The sequence below is a fragment of the Notothenia rossii genome, assembly GCF_949606895.1.
Source record: "Notothenia rossii genome assembly, chromosome: 6".
Taxonomy (NCBI): Eukaryota; Metazoa; Chordata; class Actinopteri; order Perciformes; family Nototheniidae; genus Notothenia; species Notothenia rossii.
This window is the reverse complement of record NC_136909.1, coordinates 60426647-60452840: the sequence shown is the minus strand read 5'-3', so window position 1 is coordinate 60452840 and position 26194 is coordinate 60426647. Positions and strand designations below refer to the sequence as shown.

At 40.0% G+C, this 26194-nt stretch overlaps 1 protein-coding gene across 1 annotated transcript in view; it reads left to right on the top strand.

Annotated features, from left to right (window-relative positions):
- Window positions 1–26194, top strand: part of dntt (deoxynucleotidyltransferase, terminal) — a gene marked incomplete at its 5' end in the record, with an annotated part of 200917 nt that overhangs the window by 13921 nt on the left and 160802 nt on the right. The window contains 2 exons of the mRNA XM_079686891.1: window positions 3172–3346; window positions 19609–19713. Of these exons, the coding sequence (XP_079543017.1) occupies window positions 3172–3346; window positions 19609–19713 (280 nt within the window). The remainder of the gene's footprint in view (window positions 1–3171; window positions 3347–19608; window positions 19714–26194) is intronic.

Sequence of the window (26194 nt, the reverse complement as noted above, 5' to 3'; positions counted from 1 at the left end):
GACAAGACAGACAAAACTATCAATCAATCAATCAATGTTTATTTATATAGCCCAATATCACAAATGTTACATTTGTCTCAGTGGACTTCACAGTTTGTACAGGATATCAGTATGACAATACGACACCCTCTGTCCTTAGACCCTCACATCGTACAAGGAAAAACTTCCAGAGAAAACCCAAAGTTTAAAGGGAAAAATGGGAGAAACCTCAGGGAGAGCAACAGAGGAGGGATCCCTCTCCCAGGACGGACAGACGTGCAATAGATGCCGTGTGTAAATTGAAAAGATAATACATTTGCAACATAGGTAGTCCAAATGTTTGGAAATGCATGTGTGTATAATAGGAAGATGAATCCACGAGGATATCCATCCAGGACTTATGATCCAGGACCACAGCCACGACTCAAGATCCAGGACTCGCGATCTATGACACAGGACCGCAGGATCATCCATGACTCCGGATCCCGGCGTATATAGACACCAAAAAGAAAGAAATTTGGGGAAGCTGGGTTAATCGGAACATGAGAGTACATAGGTATAGACAGAGAGAAGGAAGAAGTAAGATATCCCCCGACAAACTAAGCCTATATCAGCAAAACTAGGGGCTGAATCTAATCAGCCCTAACTATAAGCTTTATCAAAAAGGAAGGTCTTAAGCGCACTCTTAAAAACGGATAGGGTGTCTGCCGCCCGAACACAAACTGGAAGCTGATTCCACAAAACTGGAGCTTGATAAGAAAAGGCTCTGGCTCCCATTGTACTTTTAGAGACTCTAGGAACAACCAACAACCCTGCATTCTTGGAACGCAATGCCCTAGTAGGACAATAGGGTATAATGAGTTCTTTAAGGTAAGATGGCGCCTGCCCATTAAGGGCTTTGTAGGCGAGAAGAAGAATTTTAAATTCTATCCTGTGTTTTATAGGGAGTCAGTGTAAGGCAGCCAGAACAGGAGTAATGTGGTCCCTTTTCCTAACTCTGGTTAGTACACGAGCTGCAGCATTTTGAATCAACTGAAGCGACTTGACTGAAATCTAAAAACTAAAATCATGACAATCTGCCATCCTCACTGACAAGCAAGAGGCCATACATTTTGTATTTGACATAGTAATAGTACATTTCTTCTCTCATGTACATATTTAAACGTACCCTTTCATTATCTTATATAAAAAAGGGAACGCTCTGTTTGTTAGATCAACAACGCTTTTATTTTAGTGTCAGATTGGATATACAAATGCACCCAATGGTCACAGTAGCATATTTACATTATTACTATTTGGAGACAATGGGTCCCTGGTCCTTGGACAGTTATACGTGGACAAAGGGAGGCCTCTCATTTCTATTTAAAGAGTGTGCTAAATAATGGCAACTCCCAGGAAAAAAGTTTGTCTTGCCATATTAAGTTGTTATGTATTTATTATAATTAATTGACTACCTAAAATGATTGTGTGATTGTGTTTATGAGTAAAGATATCTCATGGGAGCTGCTGTCAAGTCCCAACAAACCAATAAAACCTTACCATGGTGTACAAATCCTTTATGGACATGCCAACAGGCACATCAAGATGCATCATGATGTGCCTGTTGGTTTTCACTGAAAGGAAGAGGAGCGTATCTGCTGACATGATACGACTCGAGAGAGTTCTCTATGAAAGCCCATTGACTTTAGCCTGTCCTTGTGTCAGGGCTCAGGCTCCCACTGATTTTGGGAAGAACAATCTGCTGCTGGGCTCACATTCTTGCTCATTTGCATGTCAATCTGCCTTTTCACATTCTGTGCGGCTGAATCTGGATTCTTATCATGTGTGTTCATGATAAGAATCCAGATTCAGGCAAATGTATTTAAGCTTTCAGAGATTATAGCTGTGCCCGTTAGATACCTCAAATGTATCTTTTTTAGAGGCTTTTTGTCCATTTCCTTGTGCTGGGATTGACTTTTTTTTAAAAACATGGCCCATCAGGGGCTGGAACGGTGTGCCGAGCATATAGAAGATTAGTTTCGCCAGTGATTTGGCCAATTAAGCCTTAGCCTGAGCACTGCTAGGACATCCTTTAAAGAGCCTTTCCACTGATTTACCACCGGCAGGAGAAGGGGAAGAGGAGGAGCATGCAGAGGGTAATTATGCACGGCTGGGCGCCCTGATTGGTTATGTTAGTTAGACTCCGTGGCAGGAAGCAGAGGGGAAGAGGCGCTGATAAAAAGTCTGTTGAGAAAGTCTCTGCGATGCTGGTGGAGGCACTGGTTGAATGAGTTGGGCTATCAAACAGTGGAGGGAGGCACTGACGCTCTGTGCTGATTGTTGTTCACCCAGTGTTGATCCCCAAACAGCACGAGGAAGAGCAGAACACTAAGATCCAAGCTGCATTTCAAAAGCCTCCCTTGAACCTCTGGACTGTCAAAGCTGCTGAGACGAAGGAAAGTTATTTTTGTTCAATCTAGCAGTAAATTAAATCTTTCAATCAAACAATATAAAGTATCCTGGGAGTCCTTACCTAAACATTGATTTTGTCGTCTTATTATTAGCATTATTCTTAAAATGTATTTTGTTGTGTTGTGTTTTCAGCTGAGGCAGGCAGCTTTTTTTATTGCAAAGCTCTAATAATTTATTGTATACTTTATACCCAGCACCAAACATCACTCAGAAAAGATAGCAGCCTTTAAATGTAGATTACTTTGTGCAAGTATTTCGAAAAAGGTAGCACCAAGCTCATAAGGCTAGTGCAAGTAATTTAGATTTTCTATTTAGAACCTTAGCAAACTAACGACATTAGCTAACGTTAGCAAACTCAAAAGGAAGAGGTTATTTGCTGCCTAGTAATACATTATATGAGAACACTTTACTTTGTAAATCCTGTGTGTACAGGTGTTTCCTAAAAATAGTAGGCCTACGTACCTAGTATATTATCTCCCAACCACTTTTCAAAACGAAGTGATGCCCATGTCACCTAAATACACAAAAACATACGTGATTTCAAACCGCGGGTCCTGGTGATGGAAATGGTGTCTGTGGGAAACTGTTATGGATATGAATGAATACGTGGTTTCTTTACATGTAATTTATTTTAGAAAGGTAACCTAACCCTACCACTCTCTGTGACCTTTGACAGAGTTGAATAAAACCATAAAGTAAGCACTGAGCATTCTGACATCTTATTTTCTCCTGTCTCTCCAGTGATGAGGTCACTCATGTGGTGTCAGAGGACAGCCAAGCCTCATCCCTGTGGAAGTGGCTAAAGGAGTGTGCCCCAAAGAATCTACCCGGGGTGAATGTGTTGGACATCAGCTGGTTCACCGACAGCATGAGAGAGGGGAGACCTGTTGCTGTGGAGACCAAGCACCTCATTCAGGTTTGTGTGCGTCACATAACTATCCAGATAGAATGGGGAGGGACTAGATGGCACTAGGAACAAAACAGAAAGCTTTTCACGTTAGTACAAAATAATTAATTAGGCATGCCCATGAAGCATTTGAGGGAACATGATAATAGAATACTCTTTCATGCTTGTCAAGGTATTTCCTCTTTTGAGATTCTTCCTCTCCAAAAGCAAATATGTAATGTGTACCCCCCCTGACAGGGAGCTATTAAAAGGACACATCTAACTTCCCTCTGCTCATTCAACCACAACTCACCTCGCTGATAGAAACAAAATCCCCCATATCACGTGGGAGAGTCAAATAGACCTGCCAGCTGGACGTCACATATATCCCCTTATGGATGGCAATATGAGGGCTCGGAAGCATATGGATACAAAATAAAGAAATATGTTGTCTCCTGATGCTCCCCGAGTGGAGAAGAGAAAAACACTCAACTCCTGAAGTGTGCCAAGCCCCATCTAGGCTTTCTTCTAAATGCCTGATGGCATTTGTGAAACATCCCAAAAAAAGCCTTTTTCCTTGTTGCCTAGCATTGTTTCCACATGGCCACATGCAGTCGGCTCCATCACTAAGTGACAGGGCTAATGATGCCGTGCTGGCGTTTATTGGCCCATCTCCCCAGGTAACCACGGGCCCACTTCTCTTCTTGTTTTGTGATGCACTTCCTCTAGGGAGCCAAAGAGGTAAAGCGCCATGGCATTTATGTGCGCAATGCTTCCAGTAGATTGTTTTTATGAGTCATAAATCCATTTAAGGAGCTACCATCTAGAGATAAAATATTCCCAAAACGGAACACATATTTGCCTGCGGCTCTTCTTGATAGTCTGGAAATGCAATGTGTTTTACTATCATAAATATTCCACACCAGCAAGTCAGGGAGGAATTTTAAGTATAAAACCCATTGAAATGTATCATTTTCCATTACCTACTGGCTTGCTAAAAGGTTGTTAAAATGAAGAGGTGGTAGCATGTTGAAATACATGGCTTGAACAGGAATGAAAATGGAAATGATTGCCAGGGAAGTTAGGTCTGCATCTGGCTTATGAACATGTGTCAGAGATACAATGTGTGTGATATGGCCAGAATTTAGGTTAACACAACCATTACAAATAAACATTATCAACATTTTAAAGTTATGTCAAAGACGTTTATGTATTTTATTGCAGAGAAAACTACTAAATGAGCATGATAAGAAGTTTGCCCCAACCTGTCTTGTCTTATATACTTTGACTTGAGATGCCATAGTGAGTCACTGTGGTATCCCAACCCAGTCTCACAGCATTTCTTGTTATAGTCACAACATTTAATCTATTGATTGGTGTTCACGAACACGATTTCCCCCTTTTTTTCATTTCACACAGAACGATTTTAAAAGCAATGTATTTATATTGGTAGTTTCGTGCCGGCACCACGTCTTTTTGTTCGGTCGGGTCTTGGAAGACCGGAAGCTGTGTGGTTCATAAAAACATTTTCTTACTCAATATCAAGCCACGATTATTGATTTTATTTTAAATCGTATAATCTCTGACTTTTTTTGCCGTCCGTGAGGAAAATAAATGGGGCTCAGAGCCTCAGAAAACTGAAATATATATATTTTTTTCCTTTTAATTTGTTATTCTTTTCTAAATAACACACTGTTATTTACTCAACAATAATACACAATTATGCTTGTTTTTATTTATTTGTTTAATTCTCTGGCTTTTTTGCCGTCCGTCAGGAACTGAATTTCAAAATAAAGTCACCGGAAACAGACGTAGGCAATACACACCCACTCAACTGATTACCCAAGATCCTCAGCTATGATTGAAGCTCGGTAATTGGATGTTTTAGCCGCAATGCACGTTGGGACATGGTGTTAATGCGATATGAAATAACTATCAACAGAATTGCTTTGCCAGGCAACAGCTTGGGGTGAAAACAGTATGTCCGGTCTCAAAGTTTGCATAGTCATCTGCAGTACTCATCAACTAAAAATGTCAGTTTATCCTTCTTAATTATACAACATTGATTGGTTTAAATTGTGTACAATGCTGTTGTGTTTTTCCCCTTTGATTCGGAGAAACAAATTGTTTTTTTCGGAGTTTAGGATGGCCGAAGACACAACACACACCCATAATCCTCAGCTATCGTTTGGGACTACAGTCCCTTTGCTTGACAAACCCCGTGATTAATCTTCAAGCTCTGTGATTGGATGTTGGAGTGGCAGTGTACCAAGGTTACACCGAGCATCAAACAGCTCTATGAAATGGAATGAAACCATGGCAGACTATCCAAAGCTGGACTCGAACGGGCCCAGTTTTTTGCATTACAAGACATCTATCTACCTTTAAACTGTCATATTCTGCACATTTCTTATACTATCTACATACATCTTATACGAGTATAATTAATGTGTATAATATCAGTTAAAATAAGTGCTTCAACATAGTTAACATTGCAGGAAAGCAATATATTAGACGTTAAGTACTTTGTCAGGCTTAATATTTATCTCTAGATACCCCAAAGCTTATTTCTTATTTAAAAGAAGACCTTAACCCAGGGGTGCCCAACCAGTTGATCGCGAGATGTGTCTAAAAATAGAACAACAATATTCTGTTTTCATCGTTAATGTCCTATAACATAATCTTCCTGTGCCAGAATAATGCATCAAAGCTTTGTGCTTGGCCGGTGTCAGTACCATATGTGCTCGGGCTATCAGATCTGCCCCGGGTCCGTCGCTTACCAATGACGTCACGCGTTGTGATTGGCTGTACGGTAATCGCACGCTGATTGGTGTAACTAGGGGCGCTGACTAGCGTATACCGGGGTTCTGATCAAAGACGAATAGTGTAGGTAGAGAGAGAGAAGAATAAGAGAAATTGGGATTGTTAAAATGGTGAACGAGGCTTCTGCTAAGTACTTCTCACAGGAAAAGAGGGATGGAGGAGGGATCAGAGCTCAGGAGACTAGCAGGAGACTGATGTCCAAGAATGAGTCAAAGCAGGACTTGTGCAACCTGGCAAAGTTCAAGAAGTCAGAAGATTGCTCTTTGTAATCTTATCCAGTTATATACATTATATGCAGTTCACCTGTTAATAAATATTTAAAAAGGATTTGGCTTTGTCAATATAAATGATTTCTCTTATATCTTTTACTATCTTATTTAGAGGTTAGAAAGGGTAACATTGCCAATTTAGAAATACAAAACGATGTAGGTTAGAGACGAGTTAAATAAGCTCATATTTGAATTCCCCATAAAAAAACACATAATTTAGACACCCCCATGTTAGGATTTCCTTCAGATTCATGTTAGCACCTGAGTATGACCCGCCCTATTGGTGTATGATCAAATTTCATTTCTAATTTTAAATAAAAGGAAATAAATTCACAGTTATTGTCAAACAGGAGTTAAATCAATTTCTCGCTTATTGTAAAAATGTATTTCACCATATTCATATTTAAATGATCGGGAAATTACGTTATAATGATAATAAATCACCTCCCTCATTCAGATGAATGTTGATTGTTATTTTTTATGTTTGAATGTTAAAAAAGAACAATTGACAGTGTTGTCGAGCCGAAGAATGGGAGTCAGCAGGATGATCTTGTATACACGCTAAACAAGCTAGAATGACAACACAACACAGGTGTATGAGGGGCCGTACAGGCCGTACAGACCTATGTGGAACTTGTTCGGGAGCTGACGATGAAATGTAATCGATGGGTCACGGCTTCCGAAGTAGTACATCTTAATGATTTGAGGGAACTGTTCCTTCTTGAACAATTCAAAGATATCCTTCCAGAATGCGTTGCTACGTACCTCAATGAGAATAAGGTTAAAAATGTAACAGACGCCGGGGTGTTAGCTGATGAATACACTTTAACACACAAGATTCATTCAGGGGAGAGATTTGACTGGGGGAGCAGAAATAACTGGTCTGGTGACCCCAGAGGTAGAGTGGGTGAAGTGTTAGGGTCGGAGCAAAGGTCCTTGCATAGCTGGAGGGACAAAGTAGATCCAAATACTTGCAACTTTGGTTTGGGTAATGGTCACTGGAAAAATGAATGCCCAGAACTTAATGCAAAAACCAAGGGACTCCAAAATGGTCAGGTTCCCAGGCCTGTTGCCCTGGCAGCTCCTGCCCACAAGGTTGCTAGGGAGGAGGCTATAGCTGCGGTTAAACTCCATACTGCCCACAAGGTTGCTGGGGATGAGGCTATAGCTGCGGTTAAACTCCATACCACCCCGCCACCAGTTGCTGCTGCGGTTTCTAACTTGGGACTAGCCCTGCAGGAGGCGAAGACTCGCCCCTCCCTGGCAGCAGAGGAATTTGATCCAGGTTATGCCCCTTTCATACGTCAAGGTTATGTGTCTTTGCAAGCGAGTGGCAAGAAACTCCTTGTTAAGATACTGAGAGACACGGGTGCTTTGAATTCGTACATAAGTGAGGGTGTTCTTCCATTTTCCTCGGAAACTGACACTGGAAGTTGTGTATTGTCTAGGGGAATGGGGATGCATTTGCTGTCTGCTCCAAAGCATCGGTTGGTGTTGTCCTGTGATTTGGGGCAGGGCGAGGTTGCCATGGGAGTCCGGCCTTCTTTGCCTGTTCCAGGAGTGGCAGTCATCCTGGGTAATGATTTGGCTGGTGGCAGACTGTGGCCCGATGTGCTTCCTTCACCAGTGGTATCCTCAAAGCCAGTGGTGAGAGAACTTGCTGACCCTGAGAAAAAACGGACAAAGGTATTTCTAGCATGTAACTCATTTTTTTCACCTTGTGCAGTAACACGAGCCCAGGCATATAAAGAGCAAGGCCCAAAAGGCAATTTGGGGAATGCTGTTTTTTCGCTGCCTGTTGTTCCATTGTCTGTCTCTCGTAGTGAGTTAGTGAAGCTCTTGTCCCAGGTTCGCCACGCCGAGGAAGTCACCAAACCCAAACCAGCGGTTAACGAGATGGTACCTGTTTCTACAGCCTTTCCAGTTGGACATCCGACATCTCAAAGGTTCCCAAAATGTGATGGCTGATGCTTTGTCGAGAGCAGTACCTTAAGGGGGTTTTGTTCCTGTTTTCACTTCTTTTTTCCAGTGTATTCCTGCTCTTTAGTTGCTTCCAGGGTGCCAGGGTTGCTGAGTTGTGGAATGTAGGCAGTGGTAAAATGTATGTTTCATGTATAAGCTCTGTTATTGGGTTGGATGTTTCAGTGTCTTGGGGACACTTCTTTTATGGGGCAGGGTGTGACAACCCTGTGGTTGTCCATCAGGTGGTGCTGCTGTAACCTGTGTGTTTCTTGTAATCAGCAGTGATGGGACTCACCTGTGGCCCTTGATTCCAGGATATAAGAGGGCTGCAGAACAGGCTCTCGCTCTCTCTCAGCTACCCTGCTCGGTGCAGCAGGACACCGCTCTTCTGTTTGTTTTATTGTTGGTTGTAGACACTGTTAGTTAAAATAAATGATTGTTTTGGGCAACTCCTTTGTGGAACTGTTGTCCTTATGTTACAAGCAGAGCCAGCTTGTAACATATATATACTGGTCCTCTCACGCACATACATTCTCCTTTTACATACATATATTTTCAGTCTTACATACGTACATACATTGTCTTCATACATACATACATTCTTCCCTTGCATACATATATTATCTTCAGACATGCATATATTATAAAATATATGTATGTAAAAGGAGAATGTATGTATGTAAGAGTGAAAATATATGTATGTAAAAGGAGAATGTATGAATGTAAGAGTGAAAATATATGTATGTAAAAGGAGAATGTATGTGCGTGAGAGGACCAGTATGAATTACGGCCTGTACGGCCCCTCATACAGGTGCACTCACTAACTCGTCCGTGGTGCAACACACACTATATAACCCAGTGAATTGTGTCCCGTAAATGTCACCAGTTTAAACATAATTATGTAAATAACCCAATTTGTGTTCTGTGAAACGGAAAAGGATATTACATTGTTTTTGTTACTTTCGTTGCAGTGTCTTAAATGTAATTTAGGTTAACTTCCTGTTTTATTTAGAATTATTATTATTACCTCTTGGGTTGCCGTACAGCCAATGCGTGACATCATTGGTAAGCGTAACGGGCCCCGAGCAGATCTGGTAGCCCGAGCACATATGGTACTGACACCGGCTTGACCCCATGTGTCGGGGCGTGGCTGTTGGGCAGTGGGCACTATTTCGCTGACGTTGTCCGTGTCAACAGGAGTGACAGTCCGCACACACACAAGACCGCAATTATGGCAGAAGCAAAAAAGCCCAACATATATAATTTTCACTCCGAATGGGAGGATGATTTATTTTTGTATCTATTTCAATTCAAAGTCCATCTGTCTCATCTGCAATGCGAGCGTGGCTTTATCGAAGAAGGGTAATTTAGGAGCGGCATTTCAAAACAGTGCACAAACGCTACGAGACGGAATTCCCTCCTAATTCTGCCCTAGGCTCCCAAAAGGCGAGGGACCTGAAAGGACTGCTAAATGCACAGCAGTCCATTTTCACCAGGCCCAACAACAAGAGCAAGGCTGCCACCATAGCATCTTATCGTGTCAGTCACGTTCTTGCGAAACACATGAAGTCTTTCAAAGATGGCGAAGTTGTGAAAGAAGCATTCCTGGAGGCTGCCGATGCGCTTTTGGGGGACAGTATACGTATATAGACATTTGTATTCATTGGGATAAACCCCTTGAGATGCACCATCTCGTTTTCAAGGAGGTCCCGACAATAGCAACAACTTACAGACAAAAAAAAAGACAAAATGCAAAACATGACACACAAGACAAACCACATACAGTCTGTTAAGTAAAATTCAAGCAATGCACACAATCATTACAATTTGAGACAGTCGAGCAAATCAGTTTTGTCAATATCAGTTAATATCAAGTACAGACCAGTTGAAAGTGAGATAACAATGCATGTTTAAACATACCCAATGATGCAAGAGATCTAATAGCAGCAGGTAAAGTATTCCAGTCTGTTGGGGCTTTGAACATGAACGCTCTTCTGCCAATCAATTTTTTTGCAGAGGGGACAGAAAAATAAATCTGAACAGAATGTCTAACTTGATGATTTGATGAGTAGGGTACAAAATACTGCTTTAAATAAGGAGGATAATTAAGATAAATGCATTTAAATATCAGCTGAAGCCAACGCGTGTGTCTTCTTACATTTAAAGAAGGCCATTTAAGTTGGTTATACCTTGTGCAGTGATGTGTACGAAAAGGACAACCAAGAACAAATCTGCATAGTCTATTGTAGGCTATGTTGAGTGGAGCAAGATCTGATTTATGTGCATTTTGGTAGACAACATCACAATAGTCCATAATCGGAAGAATAAGTTGAGAAGCAATTCTCTTTCGGACACTGAGAGTAAAACAATTGCGAGAGCGGTGTAAAACACAGATTCCGTAATTGACTTTTAAAAATAACAGTAGCATTTCAACAGGTTTTTGATATAATAAAAACTCAAGTTAGATACCGTTATTAATCAGCTGTAAGTTTTAGTTTGTTTGAACTTATTCATTATAATTATTGTACAAAATGGTATAAGAATGCAAACATTAAGATCTGTTCTGTTTAAATTGATTATAGTCTATTATCAATTCAGGTTAAGAAACCAGTGTTGCTTGCATCCTATTTTAAAGGAATTTCTTTTTATACTCTACTAAAATGCAACAAAGAAAGGGTTTGATTCAATGAATTTTGTCTTTTTTATTGCACTTTGGCAGCAGATTCCTGTGTAGCTTCAGATCTGAGTTGTCTTATTAGTAAGACGAATTTATACTTTTGTAGCAACACTATTTTTAAATAATGGCAAAGAAAGGGTTCAGAGTCTTTTCTTTTTTTCCTGTGTCATATGTGGTAGCACTGTTCAATGTTTCTTGAAAACATTACCCGCTGTAGTATGTGACGTGTGAATAAACTCCAAGTCTGTATCAACAACACTGTTGTGTAACTTCAGTTACATACTTGTATGTGTGTAGATTAGAAAGAGGTAAGATAAAGGATCTGCAGTATTTTATTAAGTATTAATCGTACGAAGGTCAGTTTTATACAAGTAGAAGTCTGTATTTACCTGGTAGTAGGCTGTCAGTAATGGCTACGCCTCTCTATTTGGACTGGTAGATCTCGGCAGACTGGCAACTTTAAAAGTAGCTCTCGGTTAAGAAAAGGTTGGGCACCCCTGCCTTAACCTAAAGTATTCTTTAATGTTTACATAAAGGTTAATTCGTTTTTCTGTTTTACACATCATCATATTAATATCTTTGTACATCCTGCACTAAACTGTTTTATTGTAGAGAGTGGTCACCAACCTTTTTAAGCCCAAGATCACCGACCTCGGTGAAAGGCGAGATCTACCTATTGCAGAATTGAGTGAAAAAGACGGCCCAGACAATGCTTCCAATTTTAGGCCTTTTATATAAGCTAATTGCATCTGAATTACTGTTACAATGAAGGCTCCATAATCAGCTCAAGGCATATAGGCAGGGGTAAAGTGCTATTTTTTATGAGTGGGGGGCAGACCTCACCTCCTCTAGGGGGGTACTCACCTCCTCTAGGGGGGTCCGGGGGGATGCTCCCCCGGGAAGGTTTTTTTTTAAATATTGAAGTTGAAAGCATCAATCTGGTGCACTTTGAGAGCAACATGAAGAGATCTATTGATACCTCTCTCAGCACCCATATGAAACAGAAATGTAAACAGATTTTCTTTTTCTTTATGGATATTTTACAAATCACTCCCCTTTTAAACTGTATTCTTGTTTTACTGCCATATAGTAGGCTATTTCATACCTGTTTTTCATTTATTCTCTTATTGTTTGTATAACTATAATGATCGAAGGTGTGCCGCGGAAATAATCTTTTGAATAATTTGTGACAAAACCGTTCTAAACACGTGAGTCCTTTAGCTCACCTGAGCCCCTCAGTCTGACAGGAGAGGACTCTCCTCCAGCTTGTTGTGGAAACAGCTCCTTATGTCCGTTAGTGCAGCTAGCTAACCAGATGCTAACATCACGGTCCCCGCTCGCACCGGTCCCTCTCTCTCCCTCTCTCCCTCTCTCCCTCTCTCTATCACACTAAATGCGCTATTGCCACACACACACAGAGCCGAGCTTGAATGACACAAGCACACGTGTATTTCCATGCAACTCTCTGATTAGTCTGGTGTCTTGTTGCGTTCACTGAACAAGGGAAATTACAGCCCTGCCGTTGTCTCTTGTGTCATGATGAGGTTCACGTAAAGCACGGTTAATATATTATATTATTGAGGTTTCTCAAATATACGTCAATCAAGTGGCACCTGCTAACGGGGTGGTGGATGATAGGTTTATATCTAAAAACGTATTTATCAAATATTATTATTTTAATTTTCTTTTTCTTTCTTTTGTTACTTTTTTTTTTTAACGGTCCGCGATCTACCCGCACCACACTCGCGATCGACCGGTCGATCGCGATCGACTGGTTGGCGACCACTGACTTACAGTATCTTCTTGTTTTTTTCTATTCTATATTTCTATCATTGACCTTCTACTTTTCCCCTATTTTGTATGTAATATTTGTTTCATCAAATATAACATATATCAAGAAAGAAATGCAATAACGTGCTTTAAGCACTAGGTGGTGCGGGTTAAAAAACTGTCAAGTTGAAAGTGTTAACACAATAAATGATACTTTTTATTATTAGTTTAGGACACTTATGTATGTATAACATCTGAAGATGTGTAGTTTTATTCATTTTTTCACATAATTTTAGAGGATATTGCTATATTATTTGACATGTTTTACTTCTACACCTGGGGCCGTATTCACAAAGCATTTTATCTTACCGCTAGGAGTGCTCCTAACTCGCGCTAAAACATTTTACGTAGGAGTTTTTTCTTAAAAGTTATTCACAAAGCCGCTGAGACCTACTCATACTAAGGATAAATCAATAAGAGTGAACTAAGAGTGACGCGCCGTTGCTATGGATTACGTTGATTCTCGTGCATGAGTCACCGAAAAACAAGGAAATAGCCTAGGCTAGAAATGTATTCCTATCAAATAGTTATGGACAGTGCAGTTAGCAGAATACACGCATGATGACAAGTCTGTGTAGACCACGATAATGACGTTGTATATGCACGTTAAAGAGAGAGAGCAAACAATAAAAATACGTAAATTGCATTAAATCAAGGAGGCAATTAAAAGCACCCTGCAAACTATTATCCAATGAGCATATTTCCAGCACTTAAACACTTTCAATAACAGCCCATACTGCCGTTCAAGTCCCCCTATCATTATGAATGAAAGTGAAGACAAAGTTAAACGCAAGTGACACCCAACTGGTACATGGTGCCTCTCAAAAAGCTGCCTCAGACCGCTCTCCATTAAAATAAGCGAATCATGGGTAGATCCAGGCCACTTTGCAACAACATCAAGAATGTTAAAAGTTGCATCAAAAAAAATCTGCGTGTTGATGGAATGTACTTTCTTTCTATTGACGAACACGTCCTCATCTTTTGATGGCGCGATTATTTTTATGTGCGTCCCGTCAATAGCACCGACCACACCGGGCATACCTGCAATTGCCATGAAGTTGGCTTTGATCCTGTGTAGTTGTTGATTGTCCAAAGGAAACCGGATAAACTGTTGGATGATATGTGGTCTAGAGAGCGCGTTGATGGTTTGGTTTATGGCACGGCTGACTGATGGTTGCGATATTCCTAAATCGTCGGCATTGCAAAGTTGCATTTTCCCTGTTGCTAAATATCGTAGTGTTGCCAAACATTTTATTTCCGGACTAATAGGGTTATTCCTGTTAGTCGGGGATGTTATTGCATCCCGCACTAATTCCACAACAAGTTTGATACCCTCACGATTTAGCCTATATCTCTTGATCAATTCACAGTCTTCCATTGTCTCCAAAACATTTCTTCTCTCAGCCATTTTCAGATTCTTTGTGAATAGGTCTTACTGAGTTAGGAGTCCTCTCGAGGACTTTTAAGCTCTCCCAGACTTAGGTGCTACTTTTAGGCCTAAAATACTTTGTGAATTGCTCTTAGTGAATACAATTAGGAGTCCTAAATGTAAGACTGACACGCCCATTATGTTTAGGAGTTTCTCCTAAATTCGCCAGTTAGGAGCTACTTTTAGCCCTAAGATCCTTTGTGAATACGGCCCCTGATCTACATCTGATTTGTAAAACATCACAGACAGAAAGGTATATCCATCATTTAATAGTAAGCTATTGAAATTCTAAATCCATAAATGTGTTTCCCATCACCCAAAACCCCTGACTGTTCTCTCAACTCAGTATTTACATTCTTATATTCAAAGAAAATCAATAATATCTTTAAAAACTACAAGTCCCTGTCAATCAGCTGCTCACCGTTACCTACCTACCAATTGCATCAAATATAAAAGTCAGCCAAATTATACTGCAAGGAGAAGTATTGTGTGAAGAGAAATTGAAGATGTTCTTTAATTGCTGATATATTTATGATTCACGTGACGTCACATATTCAGTTTCGGTATCAGCTCTTCCAGTTTTTCCAAAGGTCTTCTAATCAGGGCTCTATAAATAAAGAACTACGGCAGATGTGTAATATTTAAGGCAGCCGAACCGCGTATAACAATGCCGTTATGTGATGACTTACAAAGAGAAAATAAAGCACACGCAGTATAAAGTATTATTTTCTTCTTTTTTTTTTATAAATGTTTTCGGATTTCATATCCCATAAACACCATATCCCAACTTGCATTGCGGCTAAAACATCCAAACACTGAGCTTCAACTATAGCTGAGGATCTTGGGTGATCAGTTCAGTGGGTGTGTATCGCCTACGTCTGTTTCCGGTGACTTTATTTTGAAATTAAGTTGCTGATGGACGGCAAAAAAGCAAGAGAATTAAACAAATAAATAAAAACAAGGATAATTGTGTGTTATTGTTGAGTAAATAACAGTGTGTTATTTAGAAAAGAATAACAAACTAGAAGAAAAAAAAGATTAAAAAAATACACATTTCAGTATTCTGAGCCCCATTTATTTTTCTCAAGGACGGCAAAAAAAGTCCAACATTATATGAATTTAAATAACATGAATAATCGTGGCTTGATATTGAGTAAGAACATGTTTTTATGAACCACACAACTTTCGGTCTACCAAGACCCGACCGGACAAAAAGACGTGGTGCCGGCACGAAACATACCAATAGAAATACGTTGCTTTTAAAAAAGGGGAAAATCGTGTTGGTGAACACGAATCAATAGATTAAATATCGTGACTATAACACGAAATGCCGTGAGACTGGGTTGGGTATCCAGTCTGCCGTCAGTCCAACATGAGTGGAAGAATAAGAGCTGCCCTTGAGCTTGGCCATACAGGGCATGTGTACGTTTTCGATATTGGATTAAATTCAAAGTGGCATAAATGACTTGTGTATTTCTTTATTTCTCGACATGCTTCAAGGCTGCTTCCGCTAGGACAGGGGTCTGCAACCTTTTTGACCAAAAGAGCCATTTGGCCCCCTTTTCCAACACTTTTTTTTGTCTGGAGCCGCAAAACATACACTCAAAAAAATAACTCATTGGATGAACTCAATTCAATTGTGGGCAGGATTTCCATCCAATAAATATTCGCAGCCCCAACTGAAACTAAGAACATCCATTTAATAAAATTGAATTGAGTTAGTCCAACTCATTTTTATCAAATAAAGGATAAAAGGATCACGTTACGTAAATTAAATGAATTTACATTTGTCCAACTCAAACTGATATAATTAATTGGTAAATAAATAACGTAAATATATATTTATTTTTCACTTTATCCCCCATTAAGACACTCATGAGACAAAACCTGGTTGAGATATTTGTATTGAAAATTCTCAGATAACAATTAAACCTTGAGGTGGATAGCCAATCCTCACTTTACTTATGTAAACAGTGTCAAAGCTCTCTTTCAGAGTTATTTGTCTATTTGATAGCTTGATAGCTTATAAAGTTGTATATATTGTTATATCATAGACAAAAACTACAGTTTTTTTGCATTTATTATTTATTACATTATATACAATTGTTTACCTCTAATAATAAACAATGAACTCTTATAAGGAGAATACAAAAATATATACACAGGCCTACTTTAAATTGAATTAAACACAGCACTTGGGGAAAATAAATACAATTAAAATTGAGCCACTTTGAAATAAATAAAACATATAGCTGCACCCTAAAAAGAGTTAAAGGTGGGGTATGTAATTTATTTCAGAAACACTTTTTGTTATATTCCATGGAATGCTCTTAACATCCCGCCAATCAATATATTAAATGCTTTGACAATAAATACATAAAAAAATGTCATCTGTGGAAGCCGTAGTACTGTAAAAAGCACAACCAATCATCTGAGCCGGCCCGGCTAAAATAACTGGATGGCCTACCTGCCTGTCAGCCTTCCATCTGTGCACAAACTTATCTCCTGCCCTCATTGGTCATGTGCGCGTTTGTATGTGTTGGAGGAGGGGCCCTGTAAGGAAGTGGCAGATTTTCTCCGGTTGTGTATTTTCAAAATCTAGCGCACTCGAGCTGGTTTTTCCAAAATTACATACCCCACCTTTAACTGATATAATTATGACTGAAGATCTTCAGCTGTCTTCGTCTTCCGTTTCTTTCAGCAGAGGGCTGAAAGAGCCGCATGCGGCTCGAGAGCCGCGGGTTGCCGACCCCTGCGCTAGGAGAAGAGGAGGCTATAGTCCGTTAGCATTTAGCTCAAATCCAGCCAGCACAAACTCTAGCTTAGGGGGCTGACCCAGGACCATCCAAACTCTCCGTCTGGATCAGCAGATTCTGTTGTTACCCTGGTAGGCTCCCCTAAAGATTCACAAATGAACTTGAATACATTTCTGGATGTGGCGTAAAATTTACTTAATGCAGAAAAACACCTCACAACCTCTTATGCTCATTTTTTAAACATTACATTATATCTTCTGTTATGTTTTTGTGTTTTTTTTACATACGTGTTTCAGCTTGATTTCCCCGATATTAAGTTACAAGATACATGCATGACTTATTAGTAGATGAGGTATTTCTTTCTAAATATCAGTGTAATGGGGTTACACAGGGTTACCTTACCCTTCACCAGTCTGCTGTGGCTCCCAGTTTTGGGGTTGTGTTAGCTAAAATCCACTACGAGACAACTGACTTCCATCTCATGGTCCCCATGCTTTACTCCTGGCGAGGTGGTTCCCTGGGGAAGGGGAGGACAAGTCAAGATTATGTTTTGGGTCGTTTAGTCGTTTTTACCGCTATGGATTAAGTCATTTATCAAACTGTAGAAAGAACGCCGACCTTTGCTCTGCTTAGCGGCCTGAAAGGATTTCATTAACCCACCTGAGTGCACTTCTCTCCCTCTACGGTTTGAAGTGTTGTCTCTAAGGTTTCAAAGAGTTTCTCTACGGTTTGTATCTCCCGTTTCATTACGTTATGTCTATACGGTTTAAAGGAGTTCTTCTAAGGTGTGAAGGACTGTCTCTACGTTGTGAAGGTGTGTCTATACGGTTAAAAGAAGTGTCTCTATGATTTAAATGATTGTCTCTTGTCAGGGTTGAGCTAAGCAGGACCCAAACGCAGATTTCACAGAAAAAACACCTTTAATCCAAGGTCAAAATGGAAACAAAACAGAACTCTTCCCCGTGAACACAGTCAAGATACACAAGGAACTCGCAAAGACTAACAGAAAACACAGAACCTAAATGCGGGAGGAGGGAGGAGGGAGGAGAAAACACAGGGGCACAAGGTGAACACAATCGGGTAATCAGGTAGGAAAAACAGACAGAAAGCAACAGGCAAGACAGGGGGTGAACACTTTTCAAAATAAAACAGGAAACCATAGACAGAAAAAGACAAGACAAAACACAACACAGACAGATGGTGACATCTCTACTGTTTGGAGGTTTGTCTCTATGGCTTGAAATAGCGTCTCTATGGCTTGAAGAAGCGTCTCTATGGTTTTAAATGTCTCTACGGTTTTAAATGTCTCTACGGTTTTAAATGTCTCTACGGTTTCGAAGTTTGTCTCTATGGTTGAAAGGAGTGTCTCTACGGTTTGAAGGATTGTATCTACTGTTCAATTCAGTGTTTCTAAGGTTAAAGGAGTGTCTCTATGTTTTGAAAAACCCTCTCTACGGGTTTGAAGGAGCGTCTCCACTGTTTGAAGAAAGATCACAGAAGTTGGCGAGAACATGCAATGCTTACTGTCGCGGTAGCAGACATTGGTTTAGCTACATCCAAGCCATACAGCAAAGGGGAACAAAACTCTAGAGAGCAGGTCAGATGAGAATACTCTGCCTGTGAGATCAGTCTGGGAGCATTAGTATCCACAGAAGGACAAGCCTGTATAAACACTGAGGCTAGATGGGGAAATCCAACCTCTGCATGCTGATGCTGAGGCGTTTGTCTCCATGGATCCCACAATTCCATATTGGATTGAACAAACTGCAGCAAAGGTAGAACAAGTGATGGAGAACCCCCTATTGTATTTGGGAGAAGCACAGTAAGAGAAGAGAGTTTATACTTTTGATTAGCAGAAAAATTGTGTTGTGAAATATATTCACAGGTATTTTTTTTTTAAGGGGGACAGAAAAATCCCTCACTGATTCAGCCCAGCAGCAAGAGAGCTCTTTTCATTATCCTTTTGAGACACCCCTGTTCCTTCTGCAGAATGCCCCAGTCAACACTGTGTGGTGACAATTACTCCATCCTCCTCCTCCTCCTCCTCCTCCTCCTCCTCCTCCTCCTCCTCATCATCTTCCTCCATTCTCTGTATTGTTCTCCCACCTAATCCATGGACAATTTTATGGACACAATGTTCCCTTTTGTGATGTCTAATTATTTGCGAGAATATTAATATTACATTGGTAATCCTTATGACACATGTATTACAAATGGGGAACCATTTCTTCATAGAATGAAAAGGCAATTAGATGATGGCAAGCAGATTTATAATGCCATGGGTAAGGTAGCGTAATGGATTTTTATGCCACCAGACTGTGAGATGAGAGTCATTAGCCTGTTGTCCTGGAGACATACAGTCATAAAAATAACTTCTCCAAATGTAATGGCTGCATTTATATGTAATTCAATTTGAACCCTTGACTCTGTACTTGTCAGGAACACCCTCACGCTTAGCCTGTCAACAATTTGCGAAAAGCTCAGAAATCGAGAGGATGCATGCTCTATGTTTGGGTTCATAAGTCTCTGATCTTTTTTTTAACCAGATCCCCCTGCCCACACAAGGTTCTCCACTCACTCCTGTGGCAACCGTTTCTCGGTACGCCTGCCAGAGACGGACAACCCTGGAAAACCATAACAAGAAATTCACAGTAAGAAACTCTTCTCTAACGTCATTCTGGACACAGCACTTTTACATGTCGCCCACCTTAAGCTGTCGCACTGCTTTCCCATGCAAAAAGCCTCCTAATCTGTTCTGCTCTAATTGGATGGCTGGCTTGCTTCACTCAGCAACACTCTGACACAACTCCCCCCAAAATACATTAACCTGCAAATGAGCAGTATCTGCGGCTCTAGCGTTTTAGAGATGCAACAGCTGACAGGCCCACGACCCCTGGCACCGGGGCCGGCACGGAAACGCCCTGAGGCGCCAAGATGGCCGACAGACGCTCCTTACAATAAATTATGAATCTTTCCCTCTGCCATCTTGTGGGCAGTCTAGCAGGGAGGGTTAGGGTGGGATTCAGGTTCCCACAAATAATGGGGAAATGATTAACTAGTTGATTGGTTCAGGTGTTGAAGACAGTGAAAGAAAAGGGCAAGGATGTTGCATTGAGACAGTGGTGGAAGAAATACTTATATTCTACTATCATAAGGGAATGTAGAGTGGGGCCAGTTTGAGTCTTAAAACATCAAAATTACCTAGCATTTTACCACTTTCGGTTCCCTCTTCTCGAAGTCAACGTTTTTTTTGAAAGTTTGTGGTTTGAAGCCTGAATTAAGGTCTTTGGGTACTACAAGCTGAATAGATTTCAAGTTTGATCTACATTATAAAATGTTCCAGTATTTACTCCACTTGTGTATTTCCAAAGCTTTCATGTGATATACAAACAGCTGTTGCGAAGTGGCTAAATGAGACTACTTAACATCATCACAGAAAACATTAGGTGCCTTTAGCTTAGCAGTGATGATCAGCAGTCTTCATGATATAGTACGTTCATAGACTAAAATTAGCATGTTATTTCTGGCTATTGCATTTATGCTTAAAAAAATTATAAAATGGTGTTAATATTTGGAGATTATTTTATGACACGATATATATCTTGTATCGAACAAATGTTATTTTCTGCAATATATCGATATCCAATGAAAATGTGACGCTTACTTCCAGGTCGGCCTAGAATTATGCCTCATCACTGTACCACTCTTTTCACAAGAAAAAGTCCTGCATTCAAACTCGTACTCTACTAAATGTACAAAAGTATTAGCAAATAAGTATAAGCATCAAAATAAACTCAAAAGTAAAGTGTTAATTATTATGAATGGTCCATTTCAGAATCATATGTAACTATTAGATCATAGTTATAGAGCAGTTTGAATTCATATTTTTTAGGGATGCACCGAATATTCGGCTGCCGAAAATTATCGGCCGAAAATGGTTAAAAAGGCCCTTTCGACTTTCGGCCGAAAGGGTTCTAGTACCGAAAAAATATCACCGAATGTCACAGAACAGGGTTACGTTGGTAAGCTAACGTGTTGTTGTGATGACGTAATCCAAACGCGGCGACAAGCACAGCGCGCGACCATGCTCGCGGCTGGCTCACAGCCAACATGTCCGCCGCTTGGAGATATTTAAAAATATCAGAGAAAGAGGCGCAGATTGCGATTTGTAAAACGTGTTCAGCTGACATTTCTCGAGGGGGTGTAACTGCAAAGACTTTCACCACTTCGGGATTACTCCACCACTTGAAATCAAAACACCCGGACAAATATGCGGAGTAAGATCAAATCACAAGCACTGACAGCGAGAGACTGTTCAGCGCTGCCTCTCATGTGCTTGATGAGAAGAGGAACAGACTTATGGCTGATAAAGCAGAGAAGCTACTGTTCATTAAAAATAACCTCCCACTTTTCCTTAATAAGTAGACAAGGCTGGCTTATCATAAGCTTATCTAGTTCTACATGTCTACTCTATACCCACTTACCTGAACAGTTTTCATTGTGAGTTATAATTCACCATCTCAGGTTATCATTAGGGGGAAATGACAGCAGCACAGTGTTCAATATAGGCCTATTGTACTTTCGGTATCTAAATGATACAATGTTGTTTACATTGCTCATGAGGACAGACCACCTTATTTGCAGATTCTTGAAATTGTAATTTAATTTGTAATTGATTGTGGATTTTGTATCCAGTTTTCACTTTATGTATCTTTATACAATGTTTACTACTTTGCTTATGAGGACAGACAGCCTTATTTACAGATTCTTGAAATTCAATTGTAATTTCATTTGTAAATAGTTACATTCATGTGGATTTATCCAGCTTGCACATTTGTATGCATGCACTTATAGGTGCATTTGTTGTTGTTGAAGGCCTGGCTGTTACATTCTTTATTTACACTATTTTGTTGTAGGCCTACTGGCCTAGATGTTTATGTAGTTTTAAAGCACCTTGGCTTTGTTCTGAATGCACTTTGTTGTAGTTATCCTACAGAGAAAAGAAAATGCACTTGACTTGGAATTAATGTACTGTATGCATTCAAAAGTGCTGAATAAATGTTTTATGGACCCATAATAGTAATTATTATTTAAGTTAAGTTTTGCCATAATCATTTATTTTTCCATAATCAGGCAGCTGAACAACATTGGTAAAAAATGTATACATTATATATATATATTTCTATTAATCATTTTCGGTATCGGCATTCGGTTTTCGGCCAACTGTTTCCTATTTTCGGTATCGGTTTCGGTCAAGAATTTCCCATTCGGTGCACCCCTAATATTTTTGGGGGGTAGGTGGGATTTATTTGAATTATTTTATATACTTTTGTTATATTATTATAAAAATATCTACAATATTTTCTAAAGTGTGTTATAAATGTGCTTGCTATAAATATTGTGTAATATTTTATGTAGTATTTGCATATCATTCATCTCCAGTTGTGTGATCCCTCTCGGAGGCACTGTGTTGGTGCCGCATTTGGTACCGGATAAGAAATCACAGTTCTGCGGTGTGTGTTAACCCCGAGAAGTGTCTGGCAAACCATGTGTGTGTTTGGGTGGGAGTCTGTAGACCCGCTGATGAGTCTATTAAGCACAGATTACCAAGGGCCCGTGAGGCAGCGGCTATGACATAATGACTTTTACCTTGCAGTGATTGTAAGTGTACGTATTAGAAACACACACGTGTTCCGCAGTTCACCCACACGTGCCTGCGAGCATGGCTTTTTCTTAAACTAGTAGATATTTTCAGGCCACTAGTTGTGGTTTTCTACTAGTGGGCTGAAAATATCAACTAGTTTAGGACAAACCCATACATGTTGAATCAATATCTAACTAATTGCATACAGTTGTCCACTAGTGCAAAAAAAAATATTTATAACAGAACCTCACAAGTGAGAACAATTGCCCTCCACTAGTTAACTAGTAAAAACAACATCTGTGTCACTAGTTTACTAGTGACTCCTCTAAGGCTCCACTAGTTAACTAGTGTGATAAAGCATGTTTAACTAGTTAACTAGTAAGGTAAAAACAATTGTACTAGTGTATCTAGGACACTTTGGACCTCACTTGTTAACGTGTAGACATTTTGAGCCTCACTAGTTCACTAGTAAGGTCAAAAGAGGCGGCAACTAGTTAATTAGTGAAGATTTTGCCTTCACTAGTTAACGTGTAAGCTTTAATATGCATCCACTAGTTAACTAGTTGCAGTTCATATGGCTTACACGTTCACTAGTGAGCCATATGCAAATGAAGCAGGTGGGACCCAGATTCTGATTGGCCAGTTCAGCCCTGTGAGGGAGAGCCTTAGCAATGTTTTTAGCAATGTCTTGAAGATGTGAGGTGCATCAATCGGGTATTTAGTTCCTATTGACTTTAACTTTAACTATATATTTATTTGTTGTTCCTTTCTTTTATTTTCACTATATCTGTAAAGCGTCTTGAGCACCTGTAAAAGCGCTAATGAAATAAATCTATTATTATTATTATTTTTGTTAAAATATTGTCCGTGGGAAGTCAGTCAGTGTGTGTTTTGCCTAGAAAAATACATGTTTCTGTTTCTGCTTTGCTCCGCTTTGTGCGTGTGATTTTGTTGGTGCGAGTGTGCGTATGCTTGTGTGTGAGAACACCGGGACATTTTATCAGCGGTGCTCATGAAATGAATAAAGCTGAAACACTGGACAGATCTTAAAATCAGGGTAACGATAGATCCTATGAAGATAAACAACCTCTCCATATGTGCCTTAGACTAATATATACGGAAGTAAATATGGTCATACTGTATTTTAAAACACAGTGTATTTAAGCTCTTAAAGAAACTATTTGGGCTGGGTGGCGCTCTATAGCTTTGGGCCAATAGGAGACCTCAATGCATTCTTTCCCCTCCTCCTCCATAATTATGTGCAACTAGTGTGACTAGTGCGCATTTGGGACCCAGTAGTACTACTAGTGAACATTTTAAGCCTTACTAGTTCACTAGTTGAATGTCAATGTATCTCACTAGTTAACTATTAAAGGACAAAGGGTTCACTAGTTAACATGTAGACATTTTGAGCCCCGCTAATTAGCTAGTAAGGTCAAAAGAGGCGTCAACTAGTTAACTAGTGAACATTTTGACAAATGTATGCCACAAGTGAACTAGTTCTGCTTCTTTTTTGCGTCACTAGTACGGTCAGAAGGCCACTAGTTCATCAAAAAGCTTACATGTTGGTACTTTGGTGCTACGAGTGCTGCTCCTGGCATCACTAGTAAGGCATATGTGGTAACTAGTCGGACAAAAGTGCCACTAGTTGCTTAAAAAGAGTGACTAGTACAATGTTTTATTTAACTAGTAAAGCAGAGTACCAAACTAGTGTGACCATATATCTAACAAGTTTAATCAAAGGGCCGACTAGTGTAGGCAGCTGCCGTCTGATATCAAGGATATGGAATAAATACTCAAACGGCTTGCCATAGATGTACACACCCACACACACCGACACACATCACACCTGGGAAGGGCCACTGTTCAATTTCTTATCCCCTGTTTCTTTTTCCAAAGCATTAACTCCATAATTAGCGATCCCACTCAATTTCCCATCCCTATGATTAACTCATTATCCCCACATAAAGCCACATCGAAGAATACTGATGAAACGAAAAGGTTGTTTTTCATGTGAAACGAAAAGGTTGTTTTTCATGTGATAGGTAAAATACGGAGTCCTGGAGGGTTGATAAAGAGAAAAATAAATAAAACATGGTCACGTTTTACTTTCTCGCTTTATTAACTTGTGCGCACGAGTTAATAAAGCGTGGCCTCAATTTAAATTGATTAGTTTTATGAAGAATATGTCCAGTCGCCAGGGCGTGTGTGTGTGTGTGTGTGTGTGTGTGTGTGTGTGTGTGTGTGTGTGTGTGTGTGTGTGTGTGTGTGTGTGTGTGTGTGTGTGTGTGTGTGTGTGTGTGTGTGTGTGTGTGTGTGTGTGTGTGTGTGTGTGTGTGTGTGTGTGTGTGTGTGTGTGTGTGTGTGTGCGCATTTGTTTATGATAGTGTCGTTCGTTCCGGTGCACTCCGGCAGGACTATAGCACTACATCGAGATTAAGATTAAACACATTTCTTTCACTTGGGAATACACATATAACTATGGAGAACCAGATTTGTGTAAATTACTGTTCGTGGTAATTTGAAAACAAATGCCGGTGGTGTCGGACACACAAACACGCACACACAGAGCGGAGCTGGGCACAAACACACACACACATCATGCGCCCTGGTGACAGGACATCTCCTTCATAAAACGAGGGGGAATACTCTGGTAGTTCAATGTGTGTGTGTGCTGAGTTACACAGGGCCGTGGGAAGTAGGGGTGCTGAGGGTGCTGCAGCACCCCCTGGTGGAGGACAGGGGATCTGCACTTCCACAAGATTAAATGCAAATATAATACAAAAATAACGAATTTTCAGCCTTGATGTAACAACATTCATAATTAAGTAAAGATAACACCCTTTTCACCCCGGTTACATTTTCCATTTGCCCTTTACGATGGGCGCTGTAAGTGATGAAAGTGGGGAATGTTGGCTTATCAGGCGCCCAGCTCATAGCCAAAGTGCGAGAGAGAGAGAGAGAGAGAGAGATAGATAGATAGATAGAGAGAGGGGGTGCACCGGTACCGGCGGGGATTGTTGTTAGCTTCTGCTGCGCTAACGGATATAAGAAGCTGTTTCTACAATAATGCGGAGGGAGTGTTCTGTCCTGTCAGACTGAGAGGCTCAGTGAGGTAAAGGACTCTGAGTGTTTAGATAGTTCACTTTAGTCTAAGTTATCTCAGTGGATCTCAAACGTTTTGATCACAATTTATGTTAGTAAATATTTCAAAGGGACATCTTTATAATTATTAGGATATATAAAAACAGGTTTGAAATCATTCCAATGTATACTATAGGACGGTAAACCAAAACAATTGTTTAAAACTGGAGAGATTTAAAAATATGCATAAATAAATAAATGTTAACTGATAAAATAAGATATGAATGAACCACAAAAATAAAACAAGTTAGCCTACATTTATTTGTTCTTGGCTATGGTAGGTTATTGGTTATGTTCACATACAAACCGATCTTTTTCCCGTGGGTGTTTAGAGTTGTATCCCC